Source organism: Dipteris shenzhenensis, chromosome 1, assembly GCF_047967505.1.
Source record: "Dipteris shenzhenensis isolate YYH24624 ecotype China chromosome 1, Dip_SZ_1.0, whole genome shotgun sequence".
Lineage (NCBI taxonomy): Eukaryota > Viridiplantae > Streptophyta > Polypodiopsida > Gleicheniales > Dipteridaceae > Dipteris > Dipteris shenzhenensis.
Window position 1 is genome coordinate 8,512,459 of NC_141596.1, and position 27,433 is coordinate 8,539,891.

A 27,433-nucleotide genomic window follows, 5' to 3' on the forward strand; every position below is an offset into this window, starting at 1 on the left:
TGCTATAATGAATGTGTCTTACTAAATTCATGTAAACGTGTTTGTCATTTAAGTGTGTCTTTTTCAACCAAATAAATCAAAAATTCATGTAAATTTGTTTGTCATTTAAGTGTGTCTTTTTCAACCAAATAAATCAAAATTTCTCTAAGAAATCAAGAAGAGCAACTGCTTTAGCCATGTTACCTGACAATTGTGATACACGTATGCTGATGGCTGCAGTGGCACTCCTTCTTAGGTCTGAATAAGAAACAAAGAGGCATGAGCTGCTGCTATTCAGTCCATTGTCTTCTAAAAAGTAGTCGCATTGGCTAATTATTGTAGATGTAAATTAAAACCTAAAACCAGCTTTCAGGCTAAAGATTCGTCTCATTTGGTAGTCTAACATAGATGCTGCTCTGGATTTCATTTAAGTACTGTAGTTTTCTTAGTCTTACAAAGTTTGAATAATATTTTTAGATATTTCTCACCCACTTGCCCCCTAAATTTTAATCGGGTAGACAAGCTTATTTTCAAAATTACAGTTGTCCAAAGGAGTCTCAAAGTGAGTTCATACAACTCTCATAGTGTATAAAAGAATGCATTAGTGCTTTGTACGCATGTGCCAGACATAATTGCAATAACTTGTTGATATGATAGAAGCCTTGGATATTTCACAAGTACTAATAGACTCTCTCTCTCTCTCTCTCTCTCTCTCTCTCTACCACTATGCCATCATCTGGTGGTCTCACTTGTTTCCCGCATGGTGGAGGGACAAGCACAGTGGACTACCTATTGGGTCCCTCGGCCTTTACCTCGTGGATATACGACTTTATTGTGCCCCCTCCCCCACTTGGTGCTGATCACTTGTACTTAGCCTTTTGTATCTCTACCACTATGCCAGTCACAAGGAGGGTCCCCCCCACGCCCACTCGTGTACAGGCTCACTTTGATCGTTCCCTGGACCCCATCTATGTGAGCAACCTGGCGCAAGGGCTTCCAGCCCTACTACTTGGAGATGATGTAGACCTCGCCCACGCCTCAAACACCCTTGCCACGTTGGTCATGGACGCAGCCATCAGGTCTTTCCCCACGACTCGATCTACACGTGCCTTACTAGGGAAGATGCCACAGAATCCTTGGTATGATGATGAGTGCAGAGAGATGAAAGCTCACCTCACACGTGAGCAAGCCCTTGGCCACTTGACATCACTTGAGGTACAACGGATCTCACGGTGACTGACATGCCGTAAGCGACGGGCCTTCCTCACCCACAGAATGGACGAGGTGATCAGCTCATTTCGAGGGGGGGATCCCACCATTGGCTGGGGTCTTCTATCGGAGGGGAAGCTACCTATCCCCATCACAGACCCAGATGTTTGGCACACTTATGCATGCTCTCTTTATGATGTTCCGATGCAGGCACCACCTGATATGTCCACTATGCCCAGGCCCACCACTTGCCACTTGTTCACTGCACAGAATGTGCGGGCTGCAGTTAGCCGGCTTCATAACCAGAGAGAACAAGACCATGAGGGGCTACAAACTGAGCATTTCGATCATGGATAGGAGGTTTTGGATCCGGTCCTAGCGTAGATGCTCAACCATGCCATGTCACGGCTTCCCACCCTCATGGAGTACCACCACCATTTTATCGATACGCAAGGCGGGTGACCCCATGGATACTGGGAACTATTGCACTTTCATGATTGGCCATACGCTGGCCAAGATCTATGGATCGATACTAGAGAGAGAGATCAACAACCATACAGAGGCACATGGGCAGCATGCTCTAGGGCAGGCAGGTTTTCAGAGATAGCACTCCACACTAGACCACATCTTCACCCTGAGGACTAACATCTCGTTTTTTGTCATACCATGCATGATATGGTGTCATCACATAAAGTGCTTTGATGGGACACCTATTCAAAATGTGTGTGGAGCGATAGTGATCCTTCGACAACAAAGTCCATGGTAGTGATGCTCTAAAGTGGCCTGACTGCCGTGTTGCCTCCTAGTTGCTCCGTTGCCCGTTGCTCCTCCGCCCCTCCCCCTTTCCGCATTGCCACCTCTCCTCCTCGCCACCCTTCCGCCTCGCAGCTCCTCCGCCCTTACTTCTCCTCCATCCCTCGCCGCTCCTCCGCCCCTCGCCGCTCCTTCCGCCCTCGCTCCGCCCCTCCTCTTCGCCATTTCGCGCCCCGCCTCTATCCCTTCTGCCTCCCCCGCCAGCGCGGGCCCCCCCTCGCCATTTCGCCTCCCCCTCTATCCTTCCACTTCGCCTCTCCCGGCCTCTTCTCTGCCCATCTTCCTCCTCCCCCTGCACCTCCACCCCTTCACTCCCTCCTAAACCACCTCCTCCTAGGGAGGACAGTGTTTGGGAGGTGGTAGCCAGCATCATGGCTTGGAACATTTGGGTGGCTCGCTGCAGTCTTGTGATGGGTGAGTACCTGGTTCCACCCTCGGCTACCCTAGTTGCTATTTGGTAGGATATCATTTACACTCTACGGTCCACCTGGGAGTGTGGGACTCCAGGCTCTAGGGCAACTATCGAGATCTTGGCCTGCAAGATTTTTCTACATCTTCACCCCGCGAGGGATTCGCAAGCTGTATAGTCCCCCCATTTGGATGTTAGCTCCAGTTCCAGAGATCCCCTAGGCAGTGAGCTGGGTTTCTCTGGAATAGGCCGGTTCTTTCTTTCAGCGTTTTCCAGGTTTTTTGCCATACTCAGCACCTTCGAGGCTGCTGTCTTGTATGAAATCTTTCAAGCATTAATAGAAGGTTCCTTTCTTTGAAAAAAAAAAAGAAAAAAAAAGTGTGGAGCACATAAGTGCTTCTATTCAAAACCTATGCGGCAGCCCTTTGCATCTCCGTTCTCCATGATTGACCTATTCTTCTGCTTAGCCACTTCATGATGGTGAGGAGTATATCCAACCATGCATTGATAAATGATGGCTTTCTCAGCCAAGAAGTTTGTTAATGCCTTGGACATATACTCCTCCCCTCGATCTGAATGTAGAGTCAGTATCCTACATTCAGATTGATTCTCCACCAAGGCAACAAAGTGCTTAAACACAATGCATACTTCTGTTTTTTGCTTGAGAGCAAACATCCAAGGAAATCTCTTGAAGACATCTATGAAAGTAGCAAAATGGAAATGACCCCCAAGAGATTTGTGTCCGCATCGGACCACAAACATCACTGTGAATGAGCTGTTATTGCTTGACAGCTTGGACTGCACCATCCTTAGAAAAGAGAATCCATGCGTATTACCCAAAATACAGCCCTCACGAATGTGCTTAGGAGCCTTTTGCAAATGAGATAAGGCATCCATGATCTTAATTTTTTGCAATAACATAAGACTGCCATAGCTCACATGCCCAAGTTGAGCATGCCATAACTCTACATCCTGCATGGCACTCCAGAGAGAATAGTTAGTGCCTTACAATTAACTCCTGGGAAGCACTCCGAAATCATCATTGAGGTTGTCCTGAGCCATTCCAAGCAAATGAAAAAAGGCAACAAACTCAAAGTTCGCGTGCTGATGAACACCCTGCATAGCCAAAGATGTGCCCACTTTCAAAGCCAATACTTGTCTTGAGGATCTACCTCAAAATAGTCCACAAAACTCCCTTGCGGAGATGTGTATTGCATACTTAGAATCTCTGCCCAAACGATCCAGTGCTTTGCTCAATGAGGCATATAGCCACTGACAACTCTATGTACTCGTAAATAGGCAGCAAAATGCCTTTAAAAACAATCCAAACAGTGACTGAAAATTGCTCCGATCAATGCACAACCTTCCCCTCAGTCAAACCTAGACTGGTTAAGCATCAAATCACTGAAAATCAACTCTGTTTTGAACCAAACAGCAAATTGCTGGACTGTATGGGCAGTTTTATGCACTGGGTGTGCAAAAAGCAAGCTGTCCCTTCACAAAAACTGCTCGAAACAGTTTCAAAATGGCAAGTAGACAGCTTGGAAAGCTCAAACACAGTCCTCAAACGAGTCTACCAGCTGGTAAGGAGCAAAACAGTCCCAAAATTGACCTAAAAACACGTGCTACGTGTGAAAAACAGGTTCAACCAGCCTTGGAACTGATGCTGCAGTAGGAAAACCTTCACAAAAGTTGTCAACAGCTTGAGAATGCCTTAAGATGTAGGAGACTTGCCCAGATAATGCTGTTGCAGTTCCAAAACTGTCAAAATAACACGCAAATCTCCTCCAAGAAGAGTCACCCCCTGTAGAAGTTTTGCAGGAGGTGAGAAGCTGTGAAAAAGCAGTTCTACATGTTCTGGGATTGATAAAAAGAGCTCCAAAAGTACCAAAACTGTAGTCGCTTGCTTAGAAATCTGCTCCAAAGGCTGCAATAGGCCTGGACAGCAAGTTGCCTAGGAGGCGCCTTATTTCGCCAGAAAAACAGCTCCAAACAAGCAGACAAAACTGCTCCAGAGAAAGAGAAACTGCTTCAGAATCAGTCGCCTGCCTTGGGAGCAGCTTGTGGAGCTCTCCTAAGGTGAAAAATGGCGGCTAACAACCTTTGGGGAAAATTTGCAGACTTTGTTCGCAATGAAATGCAAGGTTTTCACGACAAAAATGCTCCATGGGTGTGGCAGAGGTGCCGGGGAGCAAGGCAAGCCTGCTTTGATGCCAAACTTTGACAATGGCAGCAAGTGTGCAAGGGAACATGAATCTGAAGGAAGCTGAAATAAGACTGCAGCAATAACAATGAAAGAGTACACTAGGGTAGTCATAGAGACAAAACCCTGGTGACTAACCCACAAACTTAACTTCGAACTGAGGTTAGGGTGAAAAAACCTTGTAAAACGGAAAAAGTTCCCCTATCCCCTTATTACATTGGCCATTGCCTTAGGAAACAATATTTCTAACATTGTTGACTCTAGCATTTGTGATGGTCACATCAGGCTTCAGCATCCAAATGGCTCTCTTTTTCAGTAGAGTTGAAATTGCTAGCCATCAAGATCAGTCTTGGGTTTGTAGGATCTTTGGCCATTTTGCTAGAGATTGCCCGAAGAAGAATAGAAGCAGGCTTCTTTGGCTCCTAGATCCCTAACACAAGTTGCTGCAGAGCTTCTGCGGCCCCTGGATCCTAGAGATAGGGGTTCCAATAGTTCTTGCTGCGCCTCAATAGAATTGGGATGGTTGTCACTCAGATCCGGTTCCTACGGATCAAGAGGTTCCTGCTGTGGCTCCTAACTCCCTTTAGTGCATGGAGCAGTGCCTCTCTCTATTAGATTAGCAGGTTCCCCCTATGGATCCTGGCCTCCTTCGTGTATTGAGCAACCCCTTTCTCCTTCGACGCACAGGTTCTCCTTTTTGGCTAGCAAGCTCTCGCTCTTGGTAGAGGATCTTGGTTCACCCCTCACTTTTGTGTCATGCTAGGATTTTGCGTTCTCCTTTTCCACCTTAGCTAGCTCAGAGTAATGACTTTTCACCATTAGCTGATTGTCGAGATTTGGTAGAGTTCGGGCCTTATTCCATTGTCGTCCTTGCCCCGCTAGGTCATATTGATAGAGTGTTGACTTCCACTGGTTTGGGATCCCTATCCCTGGAGTTTTTATTTCTATTAGGCAAAGGAAAGAAACTCCAAGAGCAAAAAGTTAAGGGTGGAGTACATCATGCAAGGCATGAGAAAATAAACACCCTAATAGGGCCAAATCAAGCTCCTATTAGAGAGCTAGGAAAATTGCAAGGTTGAGGCTGAAAGTGCCACCTCAACCTTGTGGAGGACTTCGAGAAGAACGGGGAGCCACTCTACTCCCTAGGGAAGACAATCCTCTTGGTAGAGGTTGGAGCTAGCCTGATATACCAGCGAAAGTGGTCCTAAGACCTGCCATGAATAACAATTGTTCCGAACACGCACATGAGAGAAACAATAAAAAATCCAGTCATAGACATGTCAAGTTAGGTAGAAGTTAATCAAATGTTGTAATAGGATTCTTGGTTGAACTCATCTTCTAAAGCACCAGATGTTGTAAGTATGTAAGTCAGATTTGATCATTGTGAGGCCACCAAGGTGTGTACAATATCGTGAGACAAAAGATGTAAACTTAAGGCTGGCATGAACTTCGTCGTTATTAAAATTGGTGTTAGGGACCATTGCGGTGGACATGGTCTAACTTGTTGGAGGACTAGTGACCACGATGAAGGATGTGAATCACTGTGCTGGTCACTATGATGTGCTGAATCAAATTGTGAGCCTCTTGGAATATGTGAGCATTCTCAAAATTTGACAATAACAATGATTCCCTCAATTTACTACAAGGATTTCAAGGATTTAGCAAAGATTGCATGCACGATGCATGAAGTTGAGGCCACAATGGTGCTTGTCTTGGGCCAAGCAAGCCATTGCGGTGCTTGACCTGGGCCACATGGCGAAAAGAAGAGCTAAAGCAGGTCAATGATTTGCCGAGATGGTGAGCAAACTACAAGTTTGGGCACTTCTAACCGTGCAGACAATCCAGAAATACAATTCACCCACTCTTTGCCTAAAGAAATTGTTGGAAGCCCATCCAAAAAATCCTAAGAAAATTAGGGCTGTTTATGTCTGTGATGGTCTTGAAGTGTAGAAAATATTTATCACCTAGACATCTATCAAGGGGCAGTTGCAAATGAGCCTTTTCAACTTGAGTGTTAGTGGGCAGTAAGAATTGTAAACATTTGAGGAGTAACAATTCTGTTATGAAGCCAGATCAACTTTTAGGTGTGCAAAGTCTACTCAATAACCCATTAAGTGCCAGTCTATCACTGTCTTAGGTGCAAACCGGAACATGCCCTCATAATTTGTAAAGTCTTTGCGACTAGAGAATAGTGACAAGGGCTTTTTTGAATCTCAGCAACAAGAGGGATCCAAATTGTCTACAGAGGATGAAGTCTGAATTGTGCTCCATTCTCTTGATTTCTAGTAGCTCATCTTTGATTTCGGCTAACAATCCGGAAAGAAAGCCATCTCTGAACCTTTGGTTCCAGCTCTCATAGATAAGTCTTTGGATCCAAGTAGAACTTTGGCACTCAACCAAGTATTCGTAAACCTAAGAAAAGAAGAACTATTACGTTTGTCTGGGATTCAAGCATTTTGAAGTTACATTTAATGATCCAAGATTCTGCTGATGGTAGGTCTTTGTCTCAAAAGAATCCCAATCTTGGTGAGCCCATAGCATCTTGGTCGTTTGGGTACATTTCATCTGGAAATGTTGGACCATTCCTTAATTTTCTTAAAAGGTATAATCATGAATCTTGCTTAGGCTTGTTACTATCTTTTTAGTCTTGCATGTCTTAATCATGAGTCCACGAAGGAACTCCGCGTCTAAGTGTTGGAAAGGTCACCTCCCCATCTGTAAGCTCCAATATGAGGAGAGCATGGGGGAGGGAGACCTAGGGCAGGATGTGCCCATGAGAAAAGAAAGAGACACATCAAAGAGACCAGCATGGCTGCAATGGACGGAACCTGTGGAAGGAGCAGATGGCAGGGACAGCAAGTCCTGGATCTAACCTGGCAAGAGGTCAGTCAGGAGCAGCAGACATGGCGGGGGATTGCACAGATAAAGGCGCCTATGTGGAGGGCATCTGTGTGCAGATGGACAGCCTGCAACGGAGCCTACAGGTGGCGCAACCATGGAAGGGAGCAGCAGCACCTGGGTCGGCCATTGGCTGAGGCTGGTGGGTCTGGTTGGAGCCAGCAAATCAGGCCTGGAGATGGGCTGGCCAGGGGGGCTGAATCCTGCAATAAATGGACGGCTTTATGCCCTGGAACAAAGGCTGAAAAAGGGGCTAGAAAAGTGCGTTATATAGGGCCCTGGTTGGGCTGGTAGGGGCAGCCAACCAGGTCGGTTTTTAGGGCAGACAAAAGTCAGCCAGCAGGCCCTCGACCAGTCGGTCATTTTGAGCAGGCCTTGGGCCTATAAAAGGAGAGTCCTCAGGCCTCATTTCATGATCCAGCAAGTCAGCAAACATAGGAGCAGTAGGAGCAAGAGAAGCCTGATCTTTGGGCCTACATCCACCAGAGGCAAAGCAGGGCCAGAGTTGCTGCAGACTGAGCTCACTTGGGGCTGAAGCCTAGGCTGTGTACTAGGGCAGCAAGGTGCTGAGATCTTTGGACGGAAAGTCTACTTACGCTCGAGGTGGAGCACGCGGGCTCGAGTCTAGAGATAGCGGGTAGATAGGAGGAGGACCTTGTGGTAAGATCATAGGACCACACCATTGGTGGGACTCTGGATCTATCTCTTTTGTATTGTGTCCATAGCTTTGGACAGAAATATGTTATTTCGGTGTTTTCTATATCTGGCTGGTTCATTGTCTATGCTATGCACATAAGTTTAAGAAGTTTGTGATTGCACACCCCACACCACACTGTGTGAGCTCCTGGGCTATTCTGTCAGTCTTCCGCTGTGTGTACCCTTTGTTGGTTGATTTGTAACATGGCATCATAGCCCAAGTAGGAGGCTCATAGGTGTGGGAGGCTGAAGGTAGGGACCTTGCTAAAGGACAACCCTGATTCAGAAGCTCTTGGGAATCGACTTCCACGGCTGGAGGACAGTGTGCTTGCGAGATGGAGGGTGACTCAGGTTTAGTCAGGTGCGTTCATAGTTCTGATCTATTGAAGGTGAGTTTGTTCGACTTTGCTGTGTGGTTTATCAGCATAGATGTTGATCTCTTCATCCTCTTCAGCCATTGCTCTCCCTTCCTCCTCCCCCAGATTTCTTTCTTTCACCATCCCTAACTTTGGAGAGTGAGGGAAACTGGATGGGTCACATTACCGGATCTGGAAGGTGAAGATCCGGAGTCATTTAGTGGCTCAAAAGCTGTGGAAATTGACAATGGGAGTGGAGGCGAAGTGGAGGATATGGTGGACAAGGAGGGGAAGAAACTCTTCCAGTAGATGGAGAGGAGCTCGAAGCTTGGGAAGATAGAGATGCCCATACCCTGGTTGATCATAGGGACTACGGCGGACTCTGTGCTTCCTCACATCTAGATGGCCGAGACGTCAGTAGAGGCATGGGTCATTCTTAAGGATCTGTACAAGACAGACAACACATCTCGGATCTTGCTTCTTTAGCATTAGCTCTACAACCTTGATATGGACGAGGGAGATTCCGTGCATGACCACTTGACGAAGGTCAAGGTGGAAGGGATCAACTCGCCTCAGTTGGTCAGAAGATGGACTCGTGCCATTTGGCCTTGATGGTACTGGGGAGGCTACCTTGGAGCTTCAAAGATTTGTTATGACTGTGACAGCAGGACAGAGGACCAAACCTCTGGCTTTTGAGGAATCGGGTCTAGTAAAGGACCAAACCTCTGACTTTTGAGGAATTACTGCTACAGGAAGAAGCTAGGGAGAAGCTCTACAACAACGACAAAGATAACAAGGCGCTGCTGGCGAAGGATTACGCTGGCAAAGGGAAGGGCAAGCCTAACGGTGGCAAGTCCAAGAAGGATGACTCTGATGACGAGGATGGAGTCCGACTCAGATTCAGAGGGTGATACAAAAGCCAAAGCAAATGTTGTAATCGAAGAGTTGTTCTTGGTGACATCTCCATGTGTTACTGAGGTCAAATATGCTGACATAGAAACCACAGTGATAATGTCTGACATTGAGATGTGGGTTGACGAGGAGTCAGATGCCTTTGTAAAGGTGAAGGACAGCATGGAGTGCTTGGTATCTTCCAGGTGTGTGGCTGTTGATACGGACACGAGGGTGGATTCCATGGAATACCTTGGGCTTTCATGTTCAGATGGATGATGTACTTCAGAAGGAGACATCATAGGATTACATAGGCTATTGGTATGTGCCTTGATGAGGTGCATGGTTTGCTTTAAGAGCAAGCACACAGGCAGTACAACGATCTGGTATGTACTTGATGATCTTCATTTGAGCCTTTATAGCATGCTGTGGAGAGACTCTGCTCTTCATTTGTCTCAGGTAATGTGAGATTGGAAGGAATTGGCCTTCTTTGAAGGCAGAAGGGGAAGTATGGGTGCTTCTTCAAATCTCAGACACAGAGTGCTGGAAGGTGACGCACAAGGTGTACTGAAGCCAGAAGAGTACCTGCTTCAGAGCTTAGCAAGATATTCATTTGTTGTGGACCTTGCCAAAGGAAGGACGGGTTGAAAAAGACCCTTAGAGGATGGTGCATGGAAGACTCTAGGTTGTTCACTCATTATGAGGGGGACAACTGCAAGATTGTGGTGGTTGGATTGCTCGACTTCAAAGGCAGGAACATGACTAAAGGTGGTGGTGCGAGGAGGTGCTACCAGAGATGGACTTGTGTACCAGGATGGTGTGCGCAAGTGGAACCAAACCTGGTGGAGCAGGAGCCATTGGATGAAAAGCGAGGAAAAGATTGGACATCGAAGTGTTCGAGAGGACTACGACCAGGGAGTTACTGGAGCATCGTCATCGACGTGTTGGCATTGGGCCGAGATGTATCGGTGAGAGGGGGTGTTGGAAAGGTCACCTCCCCATCTGCAAGCCCCCATATGAGGAGAGCGTGGGGGAGGGAGACCTCGGTCAAGATGTGCCCAGGAGAAAAGAAAGAGAGGGGGCTGCCACATGGGCAGCACCTCACATCAAAGAGACCAGCATGGCTGCAACGGACGGAACGTGTGGAAGGAGCAGATGGCAGGGACAGCAAGTCCTGGATCTAACCTGGCAAGAGGTCAGTCAGGAGCAGCAGACATGGTGGGGGATTGCAGAGATAAAGGCGCCTATGTGGAGGGCATCTGTGTGCAGATGGACAGCCTGCAACGGACCCTACAGGTGGCGCAACCATGGAAGGGAGCAGCAGCACCTGGGTCGGCCATTGGCTGAGGCTGGTGGGTCTGGTTGGAGCCAGCAAATCAGGCCTGGAGATGGGCTGGCCAGGGGGGCTGAATCCTGCAATAAATGGAGGGCTTTATGCCCTGAAACAAAGGCTGAAAAAGGGGCTAGAAAAGTGCGTTATATAGGGCCCTGGTTGGGCTGGTAGGGGCAGCCAACCAGGTCGGTTTTTAGGGCAGACAAAAGTCAGCCAGCAGGCCCTCGACCAGTCGGTCATTTTGAGCAGGCCTTGGGCCTATAAAAGGAGAGCCCTCAGGCCTCATTTCATGATCCAGCAAGTCAGCAAACATAGGAGCAGCAGGAGCAAGAGAAGCCTGATCTTTGGGCCTACATCCACCAGAGGCAAAGCAGGGCCAAAGTTGCTGCAGACTGAGCTCACTTGGGGCTGAAGCCTAGGCTGTGTACTAGGGCAGCAAGGTGCTGAGATCTTTGGACGGAAAGTCTACTTACGCTCGAGGTGGAGCACGCGGGCTCAAGTTTAGAGATAGCTGGCAGATAGGAGGAGGACCTTGTGGTAAGATCAGAGGAGCACACCATTGGTGGGACTTTGGATTTCTCTCTTTTGTATTGTGTCCATAACTTTGGATGGAAATATATTAATTTGGTGTCTTCTATATCTGGCTGGTTCATTGTCTATTGATGAGTCTGCACATCTATGCTTTGCACATAAGTTTAAGAAGTTTGTGATTGCACACCCCACACCACACTGTGTGAGCTCTTGGGCTATTCTGTCAGTCTTCCGCTGTGCGTACCCTCTATTGGTCGATTTCTAACACTGAGGCTTCTGCCTGACATGGATGTCCTAGTTATTCCTTGAGCATGCGCTATACTTGAATGACTTTGTCCTACCTCATCACATGCATGCCTTAACCTCAATAGGTACGATTTGTTGAGATGGTTGACTTGGGTCTGATGCCCAACGCTCGAAAGATGCACAAATGACAGAGATTACATCAGCCATGATAGTTCTCTTCAAAAGTAGTATAATGAAAAGCTTAGTTGTAGGAAATGTCCAAAAAATTTAGGAAACTCTGTTTCCCAACATTTTCGAAATTGGTGCATTTTTGAAACATGGAAATGTTTTGAAAACACCTAATCTACAAGTGTGCTAGAAGGAATGGCAACAAGGGCGGGTATTAACAGGTGGCGATGGCAGGCTCTTGCAGCAAGGCACTCTGCTCTATGATAGTGACGCATGTAACCCGAGTGCTGCGGCGGGTACATACCAAAGGCTTGAGAAGGGACATAAGACTTGGAGTAGATGGTTTGCATGTTTGACGATTGATTTGTCACTGCAGTATACAAACCACATCTTCAAGGATCACGCCCTCCAAGAATCCAATTGCTTGACCATTGGTTGGTTGGTGCTCTCCAATAGCTGCATTTCTAACAGAGTGCCCTCTCTATCCATCAACAATTGGATGGTGGGTGCATTCTACGATTGCTTGTGACCCTGCATGGACACATCTAGATTATATTGGTGCACGTTTTGTTTAATTGCTAGCTTATGTATGTGATCGGAAATGTACTTTGCTCAACCTACCCCCACCATTCCCATTAATTCAAATGGTGTTTCAAAATTGTTTCAAAACCGCCATGTTTCTAGTGTCCTGAAAACATTGTGCGCAACCTTGATTTTAAGAAGGTTGATCTGCTCTTATGTGTGTGTGGATGTGTGTGCGCGCGCGCAGGTGGACTGAGGAGTCAGCTCGAGAATTTCGTGTCTCTGCGGTTCTGGGCCATGTTCTCTATGCTCTTGATATGAGCTTGGCTCAAAAGGCAGTAGTTTTGTTTTTCCCTGCATGGTTGAAGTATCTCTTGAAAGGATGTTATGTTGCGGGCTGCTATAAGACTCTAGAGGATTTTATGAGGTTATTTTTATAGATGCTCAGTACAAGCAAGAACTATTGGAAAAATCCCCTTTGTTTTTTGGGAACCAGCTACTGCACATGTATCCATGGATGCCCACACAGGATTACCAGAGTCTTATTCGTCATAAATGCCCCGTGTGGGTGGAGCTTGTAGATGTGCCTTTATACTACAGCCCATCAGTCTTGCCTTATGTAGCTGAAGCATTAGGGAAAGTTGTATGTCCTCTTCACTCTCTAGGAAATGCCAATGGATTATGTGTTCTTTGGGTTACTGACAGACCCACTCCACGTCATGTTGCTTTACAGGTGGAGATGTAGGGTATATCTTCTCAGCAAGTATTTTTTAAGTTGAAATGAGGTAACTTTGCTAGTGCTTATTTTGAATGTAGCAAGTTTGGCCATATGCAATCTGAGTGCCCTCAATTATTATTGAAGCCTCCCCCTGCAACTGCAGCCCCTGATGAATCCTCCTTGCCCAGGCCAATTGTCATGCAATGAACTTGTAGTTCAGGTGCCGTTACCCCACCTAATATCAATGATAAGGGTAAAGCTAAAATTGCTTTTGTTCCTTCTAAATCATTGGATCAAAAAGTTGTGGGAGAGAAAGATGCCTCTTCTAAGTGGCGACAGCCCAAGAAGACATTTAAGCCAAGACCCATGGCTAGTAAAAGTTGGACAGAGACAGCTTTTGCATCTAAGGATGTTCCTTTGCCTAATGGTTTTGGGGTTGGCAGCCTTTGGTCTACAATTGTTTGTTTTGATCCTTTGTTTTGATCTCATATGGTTGTTTCTTCGCTAGATAATCCGGTTTCTCCTTCACTTGGTTCGAATGAAGAGCAGGGAAATGTTTACGAGGGCTGAGAAATGGAGAGGGTTCCAGGCCAGTCTAGCTGGAAGGAGAATGGTTCTCACCACTGCACATACCCAATTGTCATTTTCTACCTCACTTCATGGTCCCCTTCTAGAACTGGAATCATTAGAATTTGCAGATCCTTTCTTTGGGGGGGCAAGATGGCCAAGGTGAGGTGGGAGTTTTGTATCAAACCCAAGCAGGAAGGAGGCTTAGGTGTGATAGATATAGAGCAGGCCTCTCTGAAACTATCCTCAACTTAGATAATTAAAGCAATCCTCCATCCTCTTGAGGATTGGGCCCAAATCCTTCTAAGGAATGTCAACTCCCTAAGACCTCTGAGAGCTCCCAAGTGGAAAAAGTATCCTATGCTATCAGCTATTTGTAACCTTGAACCCTACAAAGCTAAAGGCAGTCAATTTTGTCTCTCACTATGGACATCCTTTGAAGGAATTAAAAGCCAAATTGTCTTCTCTGACAAAGGAGCTTTTATGACATTAGATTCAATCTGGGTCTCTGTTATCTTCAAGGAGGCTGTTCTCTCTGATCAAGACTTTGATAAGGCTATTGTACTCTTCAAAAAGGGACTGCAATGCTGGGGTCAGCTTTGGAACAGAGCCGAATGGAACAGAGCCGAGCTAAGATGGAAAACCTGGATTGAGATTAGGAGAGAGTTCAGTTTAAACAACCAAAGCTAGCCACTAGTGTTGAACAGAATTTACCTCTGGCAGGGCAATCAGTAATGGAAAGGTGGATCATTCTTGGTTTACAGCAAAGAGTTCAGCTGGGTTAGAGTACTTCTTTCTTCCCTATCCCCACTCCAACTAGGGACATAGGTGATCTCTTCATTATCCTTAATACTAGGTGGAAACTGCAGGACTCTAGGGACAAATGGAAATTCAGATTCTGCTTCATTTGGTTAAGCTCAATCTCTGATAAATTGTCTGCCTTGCTTTGGCTAATAATGCATAAAGCTGTGTGGACTAATATTAGAGGACCGAGAATTGGAAAGGGAAATGGCAAATGCATGAGGTGCCCCTCTATAAATGAAGATATTTTCCACCTCTTTGTTGCCTGTCCTGTTGCTAGAAAGGTGTGAAAATAGTACAATTGGAAACAGGGGAGCCAATAAATTGGAAGGCCATACTACTAGGAGACTCTTCAAGGACAAAACATGAGATATGGACACCGATCAGAGCACATGCACTGTGGTTTATTTGGATAACCAGAAACAACTTTCAGTTTAATCAAATTGAGTTGCATGCTGACTTACTTATTCTCAATTGGTTGCACAGGACCAAAGGAAAATTACAGAAATGATAAACTAGTTCAGAGTTGATGCTGTCCTCTTTAATGCTGACCTGCAAGACCATGTTCAAAGCTGCTTTGGGATGGACAGCACTACTCCTTTTGAAATCCCCCCTAAGTTTACTGGTTTTCTTAAACAGGTCCCTCCTCCAATTGTAAAGACGAAACCAGTGTCACCTAGTGAAGCCTAGACTGCTGCCATAGATGACTCTGACAATTCTGGTGATTCAGAGGACTTCAACTACTCTGACTACTTTAATGATGATGGCACAGATGATATAGATGATTCATATGTACCTCTCTTCTAATTCTGCTGCTATGACAAACTCAAAAGCCCTCAAGCTCATGAGTGTCTGTTAGAAATGCTTTGTTAAAGAGACTTCTCCCCATAGGGACTGTCACGATCTGTGACGTATTCCTTTCTCTTTCTAGACTTATGGATGGTTTAATGAATGGACACTTGTGGAAGGGTATGACCTTTCGACGGGACACTTGCCCTTTCGACGGGACACTTCTTAATGAGGCACAACCTTTCACAAGAGACATTCTAATGAAGAGACATTCCTATTGTAATGTACCCTCTCATCAAGGGTCACACCCTTCACAAGGGGTACACACCTCTTCATGCACATACCCTTTGGAGTTCACACCTTTTCATGTGTGACTCTTCACTCTCTATATAAGAGAGGCCAAATTGTATGGATGACAATCACATCCACCCTACAGACATTCAAGCAATATCATTATTCCTTTGCTCTCTGCTATCTCAGTCTCTTTTCTGTTCCTTAGCACAGTTCTAAATATAGTAAATCTAGGATTTCTTACAGTGGTATCAGAGCAAAATTCGCTCCTGCCTGTAGGAAATGCCCCCCACCTTCTAGCACTGATCTGATACATTTTTGCCGCTAGAAGAACATCCGTGCACTTAGTGCATGGAAGAGATGGAGAGGATGAGCATAAAATTTTTAAACGCCTAAAGTCATCCTGGCCTCTCCATCTCCCTCACATCACAAGTTGATGTGAATGGACACGACCAAAATCGTGTCCTTTAAGGTGCTTGGGTTGTCCCAAAACCAAGGGACGCGCCTTTTCCACCATGGGACACACCTTTTGGTGACGAGTCTCGACTTCTCACTCATGGGACATACCCCATCGTGGGCAAAGGGACATACCTATTCATGCAGGGTCGCATCCCTTTTAACAATAGGGACATATCCCCTCATGAACAGGTGCACCTATTCCAAGGGTCACACCCCTTCGAATAGGCACACCTCCTAGGCCCAAGTACCTACAAAAGGGAACCTAGAGGGGTAAAAAGGGACAAAAATTAAACCCATCCCCTAACCCTAGGTTTACCCTAACTACCCTAGGGTTAACTTAACCCCCAACTTAATATTGGGGCAAATAACCCTTAGGCAGCCCAACGAATCGTCGTACCTTCCAGCCAATACAAAGAACAAAAAACGGCCGTACGGATTTCCCGCAGCCTGCGCCAGCCATCGCAACCTTCCGTACCAGCCCTGCGCAGCAATCCGTACAAACCTGCGCCATCCGTACCAGCCCTGCACAACAGTCCGTACACGCCTGCGCCATCCGTACAGCCCTGCGCAGAAGTTCGTACAGACTGCGCCATCCGTACAGCCCTGCGCTGGTACAGTCCTGCGCTGTCCGTACAGCCCCTGCATGCGCAGCATCACGCCGCCGGTTTTCTGCCTTTTTCCGCTGCCAGCCCTTGGCCTCTGTCGCTGCCAGGTTCTGCCCCTTTATAGCCCTGTTGGTGTTGCCTCGCCTGCTCCTTTCCAGCCTGCAACGGGAGCACAGCTTCAGCCAGCCTTTCGGTCGACAAACAAGGGAACTGCAACAGTTTTCGCCATTATTTTCCTGCTAAATCAGCAACACTTGCAGCCTCCTCTCGCAATGAAGACAGCCCGTTGACAGCCCGGACCAGACCAGCCTCGAGCACTCCTCGCAAAACACTGCAACATGGACCTCCGGACAACGATTTGCAGCCTTCTTCTACGCAATCATTTGGCAGATTAAAGAATTGCCAGGTGGAGTCTTTCCAATCTGCTTTTTCAGGATTCTTTTTAACAAATTACAGCAAATGAAAGAATCCACATTAAAGCATGGAAACCCCTGGTAATTCACCCGGCCATTCAAGGACACCTCAGGCACCTGCTACTACACAATATCGTGTTCAAATTGCACAGCCAGCCCATTTTGGAGCCTTTGCATCTTGGGTCTTCTGTGTCACGTGCCCTCCGAGTGACTTGGATCACATCCTCTACCTTCTGCGTGAGGCACCTCAATTACATTTTTTCCTCAGCACAGTACAGGTTGTGTTCCACGAGACACGAAGATATCCGGAACACGATATTCCTCAGGAGTTTGCTGTTCATTTTTGGAGAGAGTTCTACCCTTCACCTTCGGCATCCCTAGGGTACTCTCCACCTCCTTCAGCTCCCCGATATCCTCCTCTACAGGGTGTACCTTCTCCAAGTCAGTATTTACATCCTGAAGGCACTCCCTCCCCTGGATATCCTCCTCTTCCGACAGCAGCTCCTTATCCTTTTTCAGATCCGTGGACTCTGCTACCTACCCCTGTCTTATCACGAGCAGTAACACCTTTTTCAGAATCTCCAGTGTTACCTCCGACAGGACCTCCCTTACCAGATTTCCACGGGTGGTTCCATCCTGCCTCGCCTACCCCCTCCAATATGAGCAACCTCAGGGAGCAGCCCGAATCCTCTTTCAGGGATGGTACAAACTAGAGCGCAAGTTCGCGCCTCTCTCACAGGGATTTCCGACATGTCGCACCGCTCGCGTGAAGCCTCTCCCGAGATTAAAGAATCAAGTCCCAAAAAGACCCCTGAAGGCAACACCCAAAGTGAATCTCTATTGCAACTTCAAATATCTCAGCTTCAGGACAGCATCTCCGCCGACCTGGTTCAAAAAGTTCAACAACTCCAAGATTCTCGAAGTCCAGCACATACAGAGGACGACGTGACGCAACCCGACGACGATGCGGACTCTTTCCCCCCCGAGGTAGAAAATACTGAACTGCGTACTCTCTACCGATTACTTCAAGCTTCCAAAACAAAACGACTTGACGTCAAACTTTCGGAAGCCTACACTGGTCAACGTAATCGCCGAACTGTTGACCAATGGCTCGCTAAAATGCGCATGTATTTTGACACTGTTGACCTCACGGAAGGGAAAAAGATCGCCTTGGCAGCCTCCCTCCTGAAGGATACAGCATTTCTATGGTGGCAAAGACGCTTAAAGGACGGAAAAAGTGTGTTAACTTGGGAACGTTTTGAACACGTGCTCCGTAAGCAGTTTGTACCTGCCAATGCGGACTTCCAAGCACGATCAAAACTTCGACAATTGGAGCAAACGGGTTCCCTGTCTTCTTATATCTCTCAGTTCACCACATTGGTGCTAGAGATTGATGGTTTAACTGAGGATGATCGCCTTCATGCTTTCATCTCAGGCCTACAATCCTCGTTACGCATTGATGTTCTTAAAGCCAATATCACCACCACAGATGGCGCTATTGCTTACGCAGAGCGCATTACAGATTTCCTCAACACAGGGAAGCAGAGTGCTACTCGCACACAGAACTCTCCTATGGCCAAAGGTGCTCGCCCTCAAGAAAACACCAGGTTTCGCAAAAACTTCGGTAATCAAGGTCAGCGACAGTCTCAAGATCCCCAGAAGCCTCAGAAATCATTTGCTGGATTCCAACAGAAGCACTCCCCCAAGGATCGTGTTTCTTCTTCTTCACAAAGTCATTACCGACAGCCCCAACATAAAGGTGCGGCCACTGACAAGAAGAACAACTCCAGCTCAAAAGGACTTTGTACCATCTGTACAGGCGACCATAGATGGTTCGATTGTCCCAAGCGACCAAAGCAAAATTCTAATATGGAACCTAGCACTTCCCCAAAAGAAGATGCTACCTCAGCACAAGACAAGAAAGGCAAAGCTGTTCGAATGGCGAATACCATCCACCTGAGCCTTGCCAGCAACCCCGAACCTTCCCTGGCTACTCAAGTACTTTGTGTTCAAGGATCGATTCGTGGAACAACGGTCACCATTCTCATCGACAGTGGCTGTTCTCATAATTTCCTAGCCAGTTCTGTGGTCGATAAACTTCGGTTGACCACCAGTCCTAGCCTCATGGACTATCAGATTGAACTCGCAAATGGAACAACTTTCTTGTGCAACACCAGGATCAAAAACTTGTCTTTTCGCATCCAACATTATACGGACAAGTTGAACTTCGACATTATGCCCCTCTTTCTCGGTACGATGTCATACTCGGACAACAATGGCTCTACGACTATGATCCATCAATCAGTTTTCGCAGCCATACTATCCAGTTTGTCCACCAGGGAAAACTTATTGAGCTTTGACAGCCATAAACATTATGATATCCAAACCCGATATCCGGTCTATGATAAGGAGTTTCTTGCTGTTGTACATGCTTATCGCTCTTGGAAACATTATCTCATGGGTGCCGACTCTGTGGTCAAGACAGACCATCACTCTCTCAAGTACATCTTTACTCAGCCAGTCATGAACGCTCGACAAGCACGCTGGGTTGAGTTTCTGGCCAACTTTCACATGACCATTGAGTACATACCAGGACTACGCAATGTAGTTGCAGATGCTCTCAGCAAGTTACCTCTAGCATCAGCCATGGTAATCTCTACATTATCTGTGGATGTTCCGAATTCATTCAAAGGAAAGTATTTCAATGATAAAGACTTCGGCACCGCAGTACAGGTTCTTTCCAAAGATCAACCTTCGACTTCCGAACAAAAGATTTTCTCATCCTATTCTTATACGGACGACCTTCTGTATTATCAAGATCGCGTCTGTGTACCACATGACAAGGATGTTCGACGTCTTTTGTTAAAAGAGCATCATGTAGTTCCTTATGCTGCCCATCCAGGCATCAATAAGACTTATCGGTTACTCAGTGCCACATACTACTGGCCTCAGATGAAAAGAGATGTCATCAACATGGTTACATCTTGCTTATCATGTCAACAAATGAAAGCAAGTCGACGACTTCCTACAGGACTTCTTCAACCTCTTCCAGTTCCAACTGAAAGGTGGGAAAGTATTTCCATGGATTTCATTACAACACTACCACGATCCTCCAGAGGTAATACTCAGATTATGGTAATTGTTGATCGCTTGTCCAAATTGGCACACTTTGTTGCTTGCAAAAGCAGTGCACAGGCCCCGGACATAGCCAAACTCTTTATACAACACATCTTCCGACACCATGGATTACCCAAGAATATCATATCCGACAGAGATCCTAAGTTTAGCAGTCACTTTTGGATTTCACTGTTCGAATCTTTGGGTACTACTCTCTGTTCAGTTCAGCTTACCACCGAGAATTAGATGGACAGACTGAAAGAGTCAACCAAGTTCTTGAAGAAATGCTTCGAAATTATGTTCAGTCACGCCTCGCAGCCTGGGAAGAGTATCTACCACTCCTCGAGTTTGCTTATAATAACTCTTTCCATAGTGCCATCAGCATGACTCCATTCCAAGCAGCTTATGGACACACTCCGATTGTACCAACAAATTTTGTACTTCAACATCGAGTGGCCCTAGCTGATCAACTGGTTCAAGAAATGCAAGACATTTTACTGCAAGTCAGGGATCATATGCGAAAAGCGCAAGAGCGGTATCAACGGTCTGCCAACAAACATAGACGTCACCTGGAATTTAACACTGGTGACATGGTGCTATTATTTGTAGCCCCACATCGCTATAAGACGGTTAAGTCTGTGTTTCCTAAGTTGCGACCCAGATACTATGGACCTTTCCGGATCGTCAAGAAAAATTCACCTTTAAGTTATAAATTGGAATTACCACCATCATGGGGTAAAATCCATCCAACATTTCATATTTCTTGGCTAAAGACGTACATTCTAGGCGATGAAGTAGTTCCTCCTGTAGGTGATTATGTCCCAGAAATCGAAGACGATTATGTTCTCCTTATTCCTGAGCGTATTCTGGACCATCGATAGCGAGAGACTCGACATCGACTTATCACGGAATTCCTTGTTCTTTGGCGAGATCTGGACGACTCCGACGCTACTTGGCAGTCCGATGAAGACTTACAGCAGTACCCTGATCTTTTACAGCAGTATTTTCAGAATCTACCATGATATTTTCTACATCGGTTCATTATCTCCACCAGGGTCTTCTTTTGAGTGGGAGGGGATGTCACGATCTGTGACGTATTCCTTTCTCTTTCTAGACTTATGGATGGTTTAATGAATGGACACTTGTGGAAGGGTATGACCTTTCGACGGGACGCTTGCCCTTTCGACGGGACACTCCTTAATGAGGCACAACCCTTCACAAGAGACATTCTAATGAAGAGACATTCCTATTGTAATGTACCCTCTCATCAAGGGTCACACCCTTCACAAGGGGTACACACCTTTTCATGCACATACCCTTTGGAGTTCACACCTTTTCATGTGTGACTCTTCACTCTCTATATAAGAGAGGCCAAATTGTATGTACCTCTCACGTGAATGTGGATTATGCCTTGAGGGCATCTGATCATTTTCCTGTCTTCATGACCTTGGGTTTTGGCTTGGCAGTGAATGATGTGCCGTTGCCTTCCAAAAGGTATATTGGTGAACAATTTATATCTGCAGCACTACCCCTTCTCAGTCATGGTCAAGGGCCTCATTACTAGACTCACTCTGCACTCTTTGGTAGATCTGGATTGCGCATGGAAGCAATTTTCTTTGGGAATGCAGTTTTTGATTAAAGAGTACGGCAGGTGTTACCTCGGTGATTTATGGGCTAAAGTGGCTGATGCAAAGCTTTAGATTCAACATCTTTCTACTGTGATGCAGCAACACAGATTGTCTTCCAATGAACAAGCTGATTTTCATGCTGCTCTTAATTGCTTGGCTCAAAATGATCAAAGCAAATTAAGGAAATGACAGCTCTGGTCCTGCCAAAAAGCCATGCAGGATATGGGCTATTCATCCAAAATCTTTTTTTAAAAGTCTTCATACTTCTCGTAGAATGCATTCTCTGCATCGTGTCTTGCGTCCAGATGGTTCTTGGACAATAAATAATCATCAGCTTGATGAGGTGGTTCATCATTATTTTGCGGACTTATTTGCTGCTCCTTCGCCCTCTTCATCTGCCGAATGTGCCTCTCGAACTGTTTTTCTTCAACATGTCCATCCAATCCTGTCTTTGGAGGAGGCTGATTCACTAGAATTGCCATTTACAGATGCTGAACTTAAAGGGGCATTGGCTAAATTGGGACGGTTCTAAATCACTAGGTTGGGATGGCCTCACGGTGGAATTCTCTACTAAATTTTGGGACCAAATGAGTCCTCTTCTTTTACGCATGATTAATGATGCTTTGCTATCTGGTATTTTGCCCTCTTCTTGAAAGAAAGGTCTACTGCGTTTGGTTCCGAAGAGGCCTCTATGTTAGCATCTTCTGATTGGAGGCGAATCACCTTGATGCCTGTGATTTATAAGATCATCTCTAAAATGTTGGGCTTATGTACCTCACAGATCTTATATAGAGGCTTGCGGCGTAATATGGATTTGTGCCTCGCAGGCAAATCATGGCTAATATCGTAAATACTTATGTTGGTATCGAATATGCCAATCTTCGCATTGTCCATCTTGTTTGCATCCGAGGGAGACAGTCCATCATCTACTCTAGACCTGCCCAGTTTCCTGTGACTTTCTTCCCAGACTGGGGACTTTTCTTCGTGCCCATTTTCCTTGTTTTGCTATTGGCAAGCAGTTTTGGTTGTTTGGGAGATATACTACCACCCCTGACTACATCCAGTTTTTCAGTTGGTGTCGTTATTGGGCCCTATGGTCACACACTCACGCCCATACTTCTTGGCTTTATGGACACTTTGCTGTGGATGTGTACCATTTCTTCCGTTCGCTCCTGCTTTGTTCTCTGCAGGATGCACATTGCATGGGAGATCTTTCGGCGGTCCAGCTAGAAGTGTTTTTTGAGTGCTTTCAGTTCTTTTGTACTAGCTCTTCTTCACTAGAGCAGCTTTTCCTGCTTTTTCTTTCAGTATTTTATTCTGAGCAGCTATGAATGTAAATGTTTCCTTAATGCAAGATTTCTTCTACCAATTTTGTGTGTGTGTGTGTGTGTGTGTGTGTGAGCTGTCCCACTTTGGGACAGCTAGGAATGTAAATGCTTTCTTAATGCAAAGTTCTTTTTACCCCCAAAAGAAATGTGTATGTGTGGTTTATCCAAATTTTCACTTTAAAAAAAAACGTGTGTGGTTTATCCAAAACTGATTTTTCCTTTCTTCAAAACATGATTGAATGTCAACAGCAAATTGGAATTTTTGGATTGTGACCTCAAGTTCCTCTATGATCGAGCATTAGAGGTCATGCTATGTTGTGTCCAACACATCTTTTACATGGCTGGGGATTTCAAGCTTCTATCACGTTTTGTTATTTTGAATGATTGAGCAGTGTTAGTGTAAATATTGTGAGTTTCCCTATGTTGAGCAGTGTTAGTGTAAATATTGTTAGTGTAAATATTGAGCAGTGTTAGTGTAAATATTGTGAGTTTCCCTATGCTACGGCATCAACCTTTCTGTTGTTTTCTTAATTTATGGGGATTGTTCTTGTATGCAGTGTCTTGCTCTCCATTATGGCTCCACATCTACCTCTTCCTCTTGGCATCGATCTTCGTAGAGGTGTGGCAGAAAAAGCTATTGAAAATGTATCTATGGCAGATAAACAGGGAGCAGTAGATAACTGTATTCCAAAGGTAAATCACAACATGTCAAAAAATACGGAGGAAGAAGCAGCGATGAGGACTGATGCCCAGCCTTGTTGTGATGCCCTTGAAGATCCAATTCCTTTCCTTCCTACAGAGCTGAAAGTAATAAAATGGCAGAGTTTTGCAAATCCTCCTTCAAATAGTCAAGGCTTTGGCCAGTTTGGTTTGAAAGGGGAGTCAAAGACTGAAGGGGAAATAAAGGACAGTCTGGCAGTTGGAACCTTGCTACTGGATACTGGTAATTCAAATCTGTTTTTCAATCTTCAAGCAGAGTACCTGCAACTTGTCAACTACCAGGATCGGGAACTTAGAGCCTCTGAATTCATCCAGTTTGCAATGGATTTACACTCTCAAGAGGATATCAATGTGGAAGGTCACCATGCTGCGATTGATGCTCTGCTGCTAGCAGCTGAATGCCATTTGAATCCCTTTTTTATGCTTCATCCAACCGACTATCAACAACTGTTTGATAGGGTTCAAATTGCCAAGAAAAATGCTTGTACACTTGAAGCTAGTAACCGGTCTAGGAGAGTTGATAGGAGGGTAACTGGGATGGACTTAATTGCCGCCCTTGAAGAAGAAAGAGATAAGGCCGTTCTTGAAATTCTTTTGAAGGCTGCAGAATGGGAGAGTCAAGTGATAGGAAAGGCTTATGGGCATAGCCTTATTTCTGAGCAGTCACTATCAAGGGAAGACAATGATAGATTTGGAGGAAATTTAGATTTTGGTGAAGGTCCCACACCAGAAGATGCAACCACTATTGTACGAAAAAATCAGAAACTTCTGTCCAAATTTTTGGTCATCCAGATACAGAAAGAACGAAATAACATGTATGAGGTTCTTTTGCAGGGGCTTCTTTTCTTGCTATACTCTGCCACACAGTTGTCTTGCCCTCCAGAGTTGATTGTGGATATCATTTTAAAAAGTGCAGAGCGGCTTAATGTCTCTCTTATTTCTAACCATAAGCGACTTAAAGAAGGGCATGCTGATTTAGCATCAGCTGCAGTTCATCGCATACGTAGGCAATGGGCATTGTTGGAAAGATTGGTGATTGCTGCAAGTGGCGGTGGGTCACAGGAGGATGAGGAAGAGATTGCCTTTTCCAGATTAGTACACTACAAGGATTTGGTGCCAGCTTCTGCTTGGATGGCTAGAATAGCAGAGTTTTCATCATCATCATTTCCTTTTGTTCGATATGTAGGATGGAAAGGGTTAGCTCGCTTTGCCAAATGTCAACGGCAAACTGGTCTCCTTCTTGCCTCTGATATGCTACAATTGTCCTCCTTGTTGTCAATTTTTGCAGATGAGCTGACCTCCTCAACCATTTTAACAGCAGAGAAAACTTGTGAATCATTGCACTTGCAAGCAGGATTGAGACCTTCTGAAAGTAGCCAAGGAATGTTAAAGCAATCAGGCTCTGATCAGAGTAACCAATGTGATCCTGGAGATGTTTCTACTGTTCTCTATCCAGAGCTGGATCTCGTTTCTCCCAGCTTGAGAAAACAGTTTACTCTTTTTGCACAGGCCATGCTCGAGACAGTGTGCTTGCAGCTAAGAGGCATCCCCGCTTCTTCTGTTCCTGATATCTTGAGCTGGTTTTCAGAGCTCTGCTGCTGTCCATTCTCCAAGCTTGGTTTGGAAAGAATCCCCAGCACACCAGGAGAGTGTTCAGAGGTCAAGGGATATGCTGCAGCAAATGTCAAGTTTGTTATACTTAATCTATTGGAGGTTATAGTGGGAGAGCATATGGAATCTCTTGTACCAGAGCTTCCAAGGGTTCTTGGTGTGATTTTATCATTATGCCAGAGCTGTTATTGTGATGTTACTCTACTCGATTGTGTGCTTACGGCTCTCAAGCCAATCATATCTTGTGCAGTAGCTTCTGCAGCTGCCTCTGAATTTGAAGTAGACGATAACCCTACTGCCATGACTTTTGAGTCATTGTGCTTTGATTCACTGATGGAACAACTTAGGAACGGTCCAGATACAAAGAATGAAGTTAAAGGGCAAGGATCACAGGGAGCATTACTGCTCTTTCTTTCTGGTTCTGTTCTGTCTGATCTTTCTTCTGCAAGGAGAAATGAGCTCATGCATTTGCTTATGCGGTGGGTGGAATTTACGAGGTACAGCCCTACCACCTCGTATCACAACTATCTGTGTGCATTTCAAAAGATTCTTGAAGCATGTGAATCACTCGTCCAAAAGGCCTTGGATGAGAGAGGAATTTTTTTCGAGAAAGAAGAAGCATCAAAGCACCATCCTGAGAAGGAATTAAAAGAGCCTGCAGAAACCTCATATTTTCCCCATTCAAACAGTGATACAAGAACAACCTTATGTTCACAAACAGTTGACAAGATGCAATATGAAGAGAACGCTCTAGAAAGTATTCAGCATGGTTTTACTGAGGCAAAGACTGTAATGATGCCTATGAATGAAGCTATCTTAAGTGCTGAAGGCCGTGGTATATTACCCAAGGGGGATAATCTACTCTTGTTCTCAAGCATTTCTGAACTAGAGGACTTTGAAAAGTGCTTGCAGGCTTTGGTATTTGCGCTTGGAACTCACCTTGAAACTGTATGGAAACTGCATTCTCATCTGGCAAAGAAACTCACAATCATGGCAGCTGGGTGTTTAATGAGTACCAGTCTCCTGTCGAAGACATATGCTGGAAATTTTGTTTCTATGCAAAAAAATGTGGGCATGGTTGAGATGAACTCATCTGCAGCTAAGGCAAGGCAGCAGGTCCCTGTTTTCCATGAATCTGTCCTCGAAACTGTTGCACAGGCTGTGATGACGTTCCAACATTCTGATTGTTGGCAAGTTGGAGCTTGTACAATGGAGTTTGTTCTGTCCCTTCCAACATCTATAAAGTTCTCAGAAATTCTTCTTTCACTGTTTCAAGCTTTGCAGTTTCAGTGCACCCATGCACCAAGGGTTTCCTGGAGACAGTCGGCAATGAAATGGCTGTCAAGAATACTTACCCGAATAGTCCCTGATAAGCCAAACTTTTTATCTGCTCCCTTGACAGACCTTTTAGGGATTCTCTTGGACCACCCAGAACCAGAACAAAGAGCTGGGGCACTTGAACAGCTAGAAAAGATGGTAGAGCCTGAACACCAAGAGAGCGGTCCCAAAGACCGAGAGAGTGGCATGACAGCAGGTATCTCACCAACTGAACATAATAACTGGCTACATTGTAGAGAAAAGAGGACCAGCATTGAATTCATTTCAAGCATAGTGGCTGCAACATGGGACAAGGTGACTTCACTCGCAGCCTGTGATCCGTCCTTGCGACTCAGAAGGAAAGCTATGGATATACTGCTAAGTTTCATACCCTTAGCACAACCACAACATTTGCACAAGTTTCTAAGCTCAGTTGATGCCATTCTCCCAGGTTTAGCCAAGTCTTCCTACACCATGAGTGATGCTCCTGTTACCAGGCTGTCACTGGCACTACTTTCTCGTGCTTGCCTTTATTCTTCAACAGCTGATATTAGCACAATTCCTTCGTGTGTTTGGAGCAGCTTAGAAATTTTATCAAGAACTAAACCCGGTATGCTCTACCTTTTGCTGTGGAATCGGTATTAAAATCCCCCACCTTCCCCCCACCCCCTAGAAAAACAAAAGTGGCTTTTTTCCTTGTCTATCCTTTTTCTTACACACTAGCCATTCTGTTATGCTTTGTGCTCATGTGTGCCAGCACATGGTCATGAAACTACTTGTTTCATTTTTTCAGTTTTTGGTTTCAAAGTGTTACA

General features: G+C 45.5%; 1 protein-coding gene across 8 annotated transcripts in view; it reads left to right on the forward strand.

Annotated features, from left to right (window-relative positions):
- The window catches only part of LOC147905329 (uncharacterized), a 146,899-nt gene that overhangs the window by 71,811 nt on the left and 47,655 nt on the right, over positions 1–27,433 (forward strand). For all 8 annotated transcript variants that reach the window (XM_087401010.1, XM_087401348.1, XM_087401161.1 and 5 more), the window contains exon 18: positions 23,528–27,228. In XM_087401010.1, coding sequence (XP_087257136.1) covers positions 23,528–27,228 — 3,701 coding nt within the window. The remainder of the gene's footprint in view (positions 1–23,527; positions 27,229–27,433) is intronic.